The sequence below is a fragment of the Staurois parvus genome, unplaced genomic scaffold, assembly GCF_062004578.1.
Source record: "Staurois parvus isolate SC_StPar_1 unplaced genomic scaffold, SC_StPar_1.0 ptg000458l, whole genome shotgun sequence".
NCBI lineage: Eukaryota > Metazoa > Chordata > Amphibia > Anura > Ranidae > Staurois > Staurois parvus.
The window spans coordinates 3858398-3870314 of record NW_028318254.1 but is presented as its reverse complement, the minus strand read 5'-3'; the positions used below and the strand labels follow the sequence as shown (position 1 = coordinate 3870314).

At 41.3% G+C, this 11917-nt stretch overlaps 1 protein-coding gene across 5 annotated transcripts in view; it reads right to left on the bottom strand.

Annotated features, from left to right (window-relative positions):
• Positions 1-214: 214 nt before the first annotated feature.
• LOC149452869 (sorting nexin-19-like) overlaps positions 215-11917 on the bottom strand; it is a 46485-nt gene continuing 34782 nt past the window's right edge. For 2 of the 5 annotated variants that reach the window (XM_089688905.1, XM_089688910.1), the window contains exons 7-9: positions 9263-9349; positions 8414-8510; positions 7359-7512 (exon numbers count right to left, since the gene is read on the bottom strand). In XM_089688905.1, the coding sequence (XP_089545031.1) occupies positions 7438-7512; positions 8414-8510; positions 9263-9349 (259 nt within the window). In that variant the 3' untranslated portion in view covers positions 7359-7437. The other 3 variants (XM_089688906.1, XR_016314824.1, XM_089688909.1) reach the window with 3 other exon arrangements.

The following is an 11917-nucleotide window of genomic DNA, read 5'->3' as shown; positions in this document are numbered from 1 at the left end:
ACTGAGCAGTAAAAGAGATATAGATATATATATATATATATATATAGATATATATATATATATATATATACACATACATACATACATACATACATACAGTGGGGATCGAAAGTTTGGGCACCCTGGCTAAAAGTTTGTATTAATGTGCATAAAGAAGCCAAGGAAAGATGGAAAAATCTCCAAAAGGCATAAAATTACAGGTTAGACATTCTTATAATATGTCAACAAAAGTTAGATTTTATTTCCATCATTTACACTTTCAAAATAACAGAAAACAAAAAATGACGTCTGCAAAAGTTTGGGCACCCTGCAGAATTTATAGCATGCACTGCCCCCTTTGCAAAGCTGAGACCTGCCAGTGTCATGGATTGTTCTCAATCATCGTCTGGGAAGACCAGGTGATGTCAATCTCAAAGGTTTTAAATGCCCAGACTCATCTGACCTTGCCCCAACAATCAGCACCATGGGTTCTTCTAAGCAGTTGTCTAGAAAACTGAAACTGAAAATAGTTGATGCTCACAAAGCTAGAGAAGGCTATAAGAAGATAGCAAAGCGTTTTCAGATGTCAATATCCTCTGTTCGGAATGAAATTAAGAATGGCAGTCATCAGGAACAGTGGAAGTTAAAGCAAGATCTGGAAGACCAAGAAAAATATCAGACAGAACAGCTCGCAGGATTGTGAGAAAAACAATTCAAAACCCACGTTTGACTGCACGATCCCTCCAGAAAGATCTGGCAGACACTGGAGTTGTGGTACACTATTCCACTATAAAGAGATACTTGTACAAATATGGTCTTCATGGAAGAGTCATCAGAAGAAAACCTCTTCTACGTCCTCGCCACAAAAATCATCGTTTGAACTTTGCAAATGAACATATAGACAAGCCTGATGCATTTTGGAAACAAGTTCTGTGGACCGATGAGGTTAAAATTGAACTTTTTGACCGGAATGCGCAAAGGTAAGTTTGGAGAAGAAGGGGCACAGAATTTAATGAAAAGAACCTCTGTCCAACTGTTAAGCATGGGGTTGGATCAATCATGCTTTGCGGTTGTGTTGCAGCCAGTGGCACAGGGAACATCTCACGAGTAGAAGGAAAAATGGATTCAATAAAATTTCAGCAAATTTTGGATGGTAACTTGATGCCATCTGTGAAAAAGCTGAAGTTAAAGAGAGGATGGCTTCTACAAATGGATAATGATCCTAAACACACCTCGAAATCCACGGGGGATTACATCAAGAGGCGTAAACTGAAGGTTTTGCCATGGCCTTCACAATCTCCTGACCTCAACATAATTGAAAATCTATGGATAGACCTTAAAAGAGCAGTGCGTGACAGACAGCCCAGAAATCTCAAAGAACTGGAAGACTTTTGTAAGGAAGAATGGGCAAAGATACCTCAAACAAGAATTGAAAGACTCTTGGCTGGCTACAAAAAGCGTTTACAAGCTGTGATACTTGCCAAAGGGGGCAGTACAAGATATTAACTCTGCAGGGTGCCCAAACTTTTGCAGACGCCATTTTTTTGTTTTCTGTTATTTTGAAAGTGTAAATGATGGAAATAAAATCTAACTTTTGTTGACATATTAGAAGAATGTCTAATCTGTAATTTGATACCTTTTGGAGATTTTTCCATCTTTCCTTGGCTTCTTTATGCACATTAATACAAATTTTTAGCTGGGGTGCCCAAACTTTCGATCCCCACTGTATATTATACATACACACACACACATATACACAGTGAGGAACAGAAGTATTTGAACACCCTGCGATTTTGCAAGTTCTCCCACTTAGAAATCATGGAGGGGTCTGAAATTCACATTGTAGGTGCATTCCCACTCTGAGAGACAGAATTAAAAAAACAAATTCAGGAAATCACATTGTATGATTTTTAAAGAATTTATTTGTCTTGCACTGCTGAACATAAGTATTTGAACAACTAAGAAACAGCAAGAATTCTGGCTCTCAAAGACCTGTTACTGTGCCTTTAAAAAGTCCACCTCTACTTCACTCATTAATCTAAGTTAGTAGCACCTGTCTGAGCTCTTTAAAGACACCTGTCCACCCCACAGTCAGACACCAACTACTACCATGGGCAAGACCAAAAAGCTGTCAAAAGACACCAGAAACAAAATTGTGGACCTCCACAAGGCTGGAAAGGGCTATGGGGCAATTGCCAAGCAGCTTGGTGAAAATAGATCAACTGTTGGATTAATTGTTAGAAAATGGAAGAGGCTAAAGACGATTGTCAGTCTCCCTCGGACTGGGGCTCCATGCAAGATCTCACCTCGTGGGGTATCACTGATAAGAAAGGTGAGAAATCAGCACAGAACTACAAGGGAGGAGCTGGTCAATGACATGAAGAGAGCTAGGACCACAGTTTCAAAGGTCACTGTCGGTAGAACACTACGCCGTCATGGTTTCAAATCATGCATTGCACAGAAGATTCCCGTGCTCAAGTCATCACATGTCCAGGCCCGTCTGAAGTTTGCCAATGACCATCTGGATGATCTAGAGGAGGCATGGGAGAAAGTCATGTGGTCAGATGAGACCAAAGTAGAACTTTTTTGTCTAAACTTCACTCGTCGTGTTTGGAGGAAAAAGAAGGATGAGTTGCATCCCAAGAACACCATCCCTACTGTGAAGCATGGGGATGGTAACATCATGCTTTGGGAGTGCTGTTCTGCGAAGGGGACAGGACGACTGTATCAAAGGAGAGGATGAGAGGGGCCATTTATTGTGAGATTTTGAGCAACAACCTCCTTCCCTCAGTCAGAGCATTGAAGATGAGTTGTGGCTGGGTCTTCCAACATGACAACGACCCGAAGCACACAGCCAGGAGAACCAAGGAGTGGCTCCTTCCCTCAGTCATAGCATTGAAGATGGGTCGTGGCTGGGTCTTCCAACATGACAACGACCCGAAGCACACAGCCAGGAGAACCAAGGAGTGGCTCCGTAAGAAGCATATCAAGGTTCTGGAGTGGCCTAGCCAGTCTCCAGACCTAAATCCAATAGAACATCTTTGGAGGGAGCTGAAACTCCGTGTTGCTCAGCGACAGCCCCGAAACCTGACAGATCTAGAGGAGATCTGTGTGGAGGAGTGGGCCAAAATCCCTGTTGCAGTGTGTGCAAACCTGGTCAAGAACTACAGGAAACGTTTGACCTCTGTAAATGCAAACAAAGGCTTCTGTATCAAATATTAACACTGATTTTCTCAAGTGTTCAAATACTTATGTTCAGCAGTGCAAGACAAATACATTCTTTAAAAATCATAAAATGTGATTTCCTGAATTTCTTTTTTTAATTCTGTCTCTCAGAGTGGGAATGCACCTACAATGTGAATTTCAGACCCCTCCATGATTTCTAAGTGGGAGAACTTGCAAAATTGCAGGGTGTTCAAATACTTCTGTTCCTCACTGTATATACATACACACATATTACACACACACAGTTAGGCCCATATATATTTGGACACAGGCACGATTTTCATACTTTTGGATCTGTATGCCACCAGAATATATCAAAACGAAACAATCCAAATGAATTTGAAGTGCAGACTTTCAGCTTTAATTCAAGGGGTTGAACATAAATATCAAGTACACATTTTAGGAACTGCAACTATTTTTATACACAGTCCCTCCATTTTCAGGGGCTCAAATGTAATTGGACAAATTAATATAATTATAAATAAAATGTTAATTTTTAATATTTTTTGTTGAGAATCCTTTACTGGCAATGACTGCCTGAAGTCTGGAAACCATGGACATTACCAAAGACTGGGTTTCCTCCTTTCTGATGCTTTGCCAGGCTCTAACTGCAGTTGTCTTTAGTTGTTCTTTGTTTCTGGGTCTTTCTGCCTTTTGTTTTTCCTTCAAGTGAAATGCATGCTCAATTGGGTTGGGATCAGGTGACTGACTTGGTCATTACAGAATATTCTACTTCTTTCCCTTCAAAAGCTCCTGGGTTGCTTTTGCAGTGTGTTTTGGATCATTGTCCATCTACCATCCAATCAACTTTGCTGCATTTGGCTGAATCTGGGCTGACAGTATATCAGTAAACACAGAAGACAGAAGCAGCCGGATGAATTCTGCAGTCACATCATCAATAAACACCAATGACCCAGTGCCACTGGATGCCAGGCATGCCCATGCCAGCACACTGCCTCCATGTTTTACAGATGACGTTGTGTGCTTTGGATCATGAGCTGTTCCAAGCCTTCTCCACACTTTTTTCTTCCCGTCATTCTGGTACAGATTAATCTTAGTTTCATCTGTCCAAAGAATGCTTTTCCAGAACTGGTCTGGCTTTTTTAGATTTTTTTTGGCAAAGTCTAATCTGGCTTTTCTATTCTTCAGGCTTATGAACGGTTTGCACCTTGTGGTGAACCCTCTGTGTTTGCTCTCGTGAAGTCTTCTCTTAAATTTAGACTTTGACAATGAAACGCCCACCTCCTGGAGAGTGTCCATGGAGTGTCCATGGTTTTTTTACCATAGAGAGGATCCTGCGATCATCCACCAGTGTTGTCTTCCGTGGACGTCCATGCCTTTTTTATGTTGCTGAGCTGCCCAGTGCGTTCTTCATTCCTCAGAATGTACAAAACTGTTGATTTGGCAACTCCTAATTTTGCTGCTATCTCTCTGATGAATTTGTTTTGTTTTTGAAGCCTTACAATGGCCTGTTTCACTTGCATGGACAGCTCCTTTGAATGCATGATGTAGGTTCACAGCAATAGATTACAAATGCAAATAACACACTTAAAATCAACTCCAGAACTTTCACCTGCTTAATTGATGAAGAAATAACAAAGGAGTAGCCCACATCAGGTTGACAAAGACACCTGTCCATCCAGTTCAATGTGTGAGTGTGTTCATGTGACTACATTTTCAATATCCTTTTATATTGTTTTCGCTAAGAAACCTTTTTTTTTATAGTTTTTGGAATTTATCTACACTTCTCACTGACACCACCAACTGTCAAAGGGTGTTCCACATCCTTACTGCTCTAACAGTAAAGAACCCCTTACATAGGCTAACCACTTCCTTACCGTGCTATAGCTGAATGATGGCTACAGCACGGTCGTCCAGTTCTAGGAGGGCGTCATATGACATCCTCCCAGAACACACCCCTCAGCAGCACTCACTCGGCGCTGTCTATGATCACTGTGTCCTTTGGACACAGCTGATCACATGACATGGTAAAAGGCCAATCATGGCGGCCTTTTACCACGTGATCAGCTGTATCTAATCACAGCTGATCATCTTCTAAATACACTTGCCAGTTATCGGCAGTACTTTCCACAAGCGGTCACACCGTGAGGAAAGTACTGCCGATAACTTGCAACTGTCAAAGAAGACATCTGCACTGATTATAAGTGCAGCCCCAAAAGTGCCCAACAGTGCTGCCCATCAGTGCCCAGCAGTGATGCCTATCATTGCCGCCTATCAGTGCCGCCTCATCAGTGCAGCCTATCAGTGCCACCCCATCAGTGCTGCCTATCAGTGCAGCTTCATCAACGCACATCAGTGAAGGAGAAAAATGACTTGTTCGCTAAATTTTGTAAGAGAAATAAAGAAAACCTTTTTTTTTTTCAAAAATTTCCCCTCTATTTTTGTTTATAGTGCAAAAAAAAAAAAAAAACTGTGGTAATTAAATACCACCAAAGCTCTATTTGTGTGAAAAAAATTATAAAAATATCATATGGGTACAGTGTTGTATGACCACACAATTGTCATTCAAAGTGCGACAGTGCTGAAAGCTGAAAATTGTCCTGGGCAGGGAGGGGGTAAAAGTGCCCAGTAGGCTAGTGGTTAAGATTGAACCACTTCTCTTGAAAGCAAACATCAAATCATTGTCTCCCAATGATACAGTCCTTGTATAAAGATTTGTATATTGCTATCAAATCCTCTCTTAAGCGTCTTTCTAGTCTTTCCTCATAAAATAGCATGACCAGGTTTTTTTTCTCAAGCGGAAACACGGTGGTACGCAGTCCTAGCATCTTCAGCACTAAATGTATGTACTGGCAAGGGGTGCTTGGGCATGCTGGAGGGTCTATTGTCACTGGGGAAGTGTAGTGTTGGTAAAGGGGTCTTATGTTGCTGGGGGAGGTCTATTATTGTTGGGGTGATTTACTGTTACAGGAGAGGTCTAGTGTTTCTGGCTGCTGGAGTGTCTACTGTTTCTGATGGGGTATATCTACTGATGCTGGTGTAGGATCTACTGTTGTTGAGGTGGACCCATTTTTGCAGGTGGAGGATCAGTTGTTGCTGGGGGGATTGATTGTTGCTAGAACTATCTATCTATTGTTGCTGGAGGGTCTATTGTTGCTGGCTGCATGGGGATCTATTTTACTGCCTTCCTAGTTATCATTACCTAATTCCATTAGTTAATCATAAAATTATACTCTAAATTATATTCTAGAAGGGGCAGTACTGGGAGGAGGTTAGAGAATGAAGACAAGGGTCAGTGTTCAGAGGTGGATAGGGGGTAGGGACAATGGATGATAAGGGGGAGGAGGTAGTGCCTGCATCTATTCTCGGAGAAGAAAATTATGAGTATGACATTCTACTTTAGATTGTACGCTCCTTGAGGGTCAGGGACTGATGGGAATGTACAATATATATGTAAAGAGCTGCGTAAATTGACAACGCTATATAAGTACCTGAAATAAATAATAAATAAATATTTTCTTTCCTTAATAAGCTTTCATCTGCATTTTTAAAACATGTAATGTATGGAATAGAATGTAAAGGATCAACCCCATTAGATGAAAACTAAACAGTGAAATCAAGGTTAAACCTCTATGACTCTAGTGGTGAGATTTTCTCAGGTTAAAATATCTAACAATACAAAAGGTCTCCATACCTAATGATGGTTGAGATGCCTAGTAAAAACGGCCATCTAGTTTGGAAGTTCATTTAAGATCTGAATTGAACAAGAACATACAGCCAACACATTGCAGGGGACAGGCACCCCCTTTTTATGTGCTATTAGTTAGAGGAAGAAAAAAAAATAATTTGTGTGTCTATAAAAAGTATAAAAAAAATTAAATGTATGAAATACACACTGAAGAAAGGAGAAGAAATGGATCTACCAGATCCATACTCAACATGGCAAACTATGCGCAGTTCCCAGCATCCCTGTTGTATCTTTAGATTATTTGAGAATATGCGGAATGCAACAAAGCAGGAGGAGGGGGATTCCATGGTGTGTATCTGCAGGGTCAGGACTGTGGATGGAAATTTGGCATTTCTGTGTTGAATGACCTTTTAAAAATGCACGTATGGATGTTTTCATGACATTTTTATGCAATTTTGGGGCCTTTGAAATGCAAAAAGGAAATCATCTAAACAAGACAGCAGAATGAAAATTAGAACGGAATTAACACTTTAATTTTCAGTTTTGTAATTCTGTTCAGGGCCAAGACTGGAGCAGAAGTGCGGTTACTCTGTACACAGATCGGTGTGTGGTGTCAGCTCAATATGCTCAGATGGTGTTGGAAGGCTGTCATCTTCCTGCTGCAGGTTACAACAAACAGGTATCACAGCTGACTGCTATCAGCAACGCCAACACTGCTCCCTTCACACACTTACAGAAAGTCTGTACAGGACCAGTCCATACATATTTACAGAGGCCCTTTCACCCCCCCTCCCGCCCACATTGGAGAAATCTTCTCTGTCATCCTAATCACCTTTTTAAAAAATAAAGTAAAAGGTCATTAAAACTTCAGCATTTATTTAATAAAGCACTGACTCTATTCAGCTCCGTTCAGGCCGTGGTGACATAGTCAGTGTCTTCCCGGGAAGCCTGTATCACCAGAGGATGCATGCAAATCTCAGTGTAAAATACAAAATCTCACAAGACTTCAATTGTACATGCATAGAAATGATTATGTATGTTTTAATGCCATCTTTGTGCATGTACAAATGAAATCTTGTTACATCTGCAAAAATTCACCATCACATTCCTGAGATCTGCCTGCAGCCTCTGGTGATTCTGTTGAAAGTCTAGGTCACCAGTGCCCAAACTGAAGGCCTGTAAAAAAAAATAAAAATTTAAAAAAATAATAAAAAAAATAAATTTATACAAAAAATTGTATATTAACAAAAATTATTGATACCAGTGGCAGAAGTACCAGGGTCACAAAGGTCACACTAACGCCTGGACCCTGGTGTTCTGCCACAGACGGGGGCCCCAGCTGGGGGTCAGGGGGGCCCTTTATTGTTGCTTGCACTGGGACACTGAAGATTCTAGTTATGCCTCTATCTCCATTAAAATAAATTCCCAGAAAAGTTTTGGCATAGGTGACTGAAAAGTCCTTATAAAGTGCTGTACAGAATATATCTTCACCTTAGAAGTAATATGAGGAAACAAGCTCCTGGAGCGGTTTCATATATGTAATGTCCTATGTGGTCTCACCGTGCTGCCCTCCCGGACGGAGTACAGGATTTTCTCCTGGATGTCACATGAGCTCAGGACCGGGGCGATTTTACTGGATGGGAAACGCAGACGAGACCTGACAACAAACAGAGATTGTTACTGAGACTCTACTGATATTGATTACATACATGACTCCCCTAACTTAAAAGATCATCCTTCAAACACAAAAAAATCCTTCCTGACAGGATATCAGATTACCTGTGAATTTCATACAGCCGTGACTGTGTAGGCAGCACAAAGATTTAAAGTGAATCTGTCCAATCCATCAGCCAATAACTTTTAATCAATCCTGGAGAAGGTTTCCCACTGACAATGTAAGCATCAGAGAGGGGTCCATAGGGATTTTTAGCCTCCCCAAGTGCTAGGTTTGGTTTACAGACAATTTATACCAGTGGTTGTCGACATATGAGCTAAAGGGAGTCTCAGATGCGGCCCTGACATCACAGAGGACCAGACTGTAGAACTTAGAGGAAATGAGGGTCAGAGAGTGTGGACATGGCCATTTTTGGCTGGGGATATGCTGCGGAAGACGAAATGAAGTTTGAAACATGATATGAGGATAGTAGAGATCAGTGCTAATACCTTAATCAATATTCTCACTACAAACTGCTGTAGATCCGAGGGCCACGCATCATGTACCAAAGGGCCACATGCAGCCCACAAACTGCAGGTTCGGCACAAGGGATTTATAGTCTTTAAAGGGTTTTTAGCTAAGTATGTGAAAACTACTTTCCAAGTATAGGGTAGCTTGTGTTGAACATGTACATAGGATGGGGGGGGGGGGGGGGGGTTCATATATGTTCCATATACTGTATATGCCAGTTTTACCTCAGGATCACAAAGGCTTTTTCTTTTTGATCCAAGCTTCTTGCATCCACTCCTTCCTCATCAGTGCTGTGTGATGTTATATGATTGCTAGCAGGAAAATAATTTTTTTTTTATCATAAGAATTGTATAAAATTTGCTTTTACCAAAAAACCTACCTTCTCATTTTAAAGTCCAAAAAAATTAAAAATGATCCCTTGCGGTGGAGCTGCACCCACACTGCGAGGGTTAAAGGATAAGTTCATCTTTTTTAAAAAAAATAATAAAAATCACTTATTTGCAGGTAAGGAAAAAAAAAACTGCATTTTGTTTCTTAGGATCTTGTAAACCCGTGATCAGCAGATCATGTGTGCAATGTCCGGCCTCTGCAGACTAGCATAGCTGTCCACCCATACCTCTGATATGGGCAGGTAGTTACTGGAGTCCAGGAAGACTCAATGAACTACCAGAGCGCCCCCTAGTGCCCTCACAGTTCCTTGAGAGCTACAAGCTGTCTGCCGCAATGGAAGATGGTAGTTGTAGTTCGTTCATTCGCAGAACTTTGTGAATGAATGGCACGGCCCTGTGGGAGGAGGTCTGCAAGCCCGTGCTATTGTTGAATTGTGACAGCGGATGCAGGGAAAAGATCCCCCATCCACTATCACAATGGGGGATTGGATCAGGGTGGCGACAGGTAATTTAGTAATGTTACACCCTAAATATGGTTGTAACATGGAACATGTTACTAAAGGTGAACCTATCCTTTAACTGCTTGTTTTGGGACAAAGAAAATAAACTAATCCACTGCTGGTCCATACTGATAAACTGGTCCCCACAACTTCTTCTAAATCATGCTCCAGCAGTCTAAGGTCCTGACATCATCAAAACCAAAAGCAGGGGTCTCCATTATACTCTTGGTAATACTAATGGGACCTATTACAGAATTACAGATGACGTATACCAACTTACAAGGTCTTCTTTGCCTCAAAGGATACTTATTGTATGGTATCTCATTTCATGCCTTTATGTGATTTAATACTGTGATGGTTCTTCAGTCTCATATTTGCTCCAATCTCAAAAATCTTAAAGTGGTTCTTCACTTTGACTGAAAAAAATTAAAAGTCAGCAGATACAAATACTGTTGATGCTGATTTAAAAAAAAAAAAAAAAAAGGCACTTACCTGTCCAGGGATCCAGCACCGTCCTCACCTGAGATGGTTCTTCACTGGTCTTTGGGTTCCGATGTTTAATGTGGGAAGCAGACTCCTTGTGGCTTCACAGCCTTCTTCCCATTGCGCACGCACGAGCTGCACTGTGTGTATGGTCTCACAGCCTTCTGAAACCTGGGATGTGTCCCAGAAGATTGCGGGCGGGAGGGGGGTTCTAAATGTCTGGTGGAATCGCTGAGGTGATCCCACTGGAAGTGGGAGCAGATACTTACCAAAACTAGCGTGGAGGAGTATCATCTGCCAGGGGAGCAAAGGATCAGGTAAGTTAAATCGCAAAAAATCTCTGCCGTAGACTAAACAAGCAGTAAACTCTTGCAGCCCCACTGCAGGGGATGATTTTTACATTTCCCGTAGTTGGGCTTTAAAAGTTTATTTCCCCTTCAAGTGCATCCAAACTGCTGAATGGAGGTGTACATCATAGCACTTAAAACAAATGTACCTACTGTTATGTATATTTGAAATGTGATGTGCTAATGACTCCTACAGCTAATTCTACAAGCTGATGTACTTTGTGCCAGAATACGTGCGCCCATAATGCCACACAGGGCAGTACTGTGGGATGGTTGGGATGAGTCTCCTCCAGCAGAGGGCACTGCCAGCACACAAATGTCTGTATGCTGCACACAAATGGACTTTCTAAATTCTGCACGTACGTGATTTTTTTCTCTCTTTATTAGTTTTAAGTAAAGTATGAAGATCAAGGACTTTACTGGGAGCTCTCATTTCCACTGAATAATGGGCAGATAATGGACAATAAGAGGCATTTAATGTGGAGAATATTCAGTATAATTATATCCTCTCAGCACAGAGGCTGCATAATGCACTTCCCTGCCAGGAATATTCCACCGCGGACAGACAGATGGACAGACACGGTGAATGTTTTCAGCATCATTCATGGTAATTGATCGCTTTGTTTGAGATAATAAGCGCAACAAAAACGCGGAAAATCTGCAGCAGTGAAGCAAGCTGGAAAATGTCAGCCGAGAGCCAAAGGACAGAGCGAGAGCTGGATATGTCGCTATCGCTGATCATTGTGCTGCGTCACAGTCACCAATATTGAAGGAGCCAGTTATTAGGATTGGTGAAATTGATGCATTTTGTCCTGTTTGATGCTGAATTACGTCCAGTATATAAAAACATTCAAAACTGATTTTGTGATGTTTATGCTAAATTAAAAGTGGTGAAATTGGAGTGACAAAAGGAAGGAAACATCCTTGTCCAGCCTTCTTCTGCCAAAAATAATGCACTGTGCCTACTAGAAGTTGCCGGTTATTTTCATCTCTGAAAATAAAGCGTAGCTTTAAACACAGGGAGCATGATGGAATCCACATGTATCATGACAAAAACTGGCTACAATACTCCTATGCGCCTAACTCCACCATGATAAAATCTGCCATCTTTGTTTCGAGATCTACATCTACATCATAGTTTCTCAATTGGGGTCCCCAGG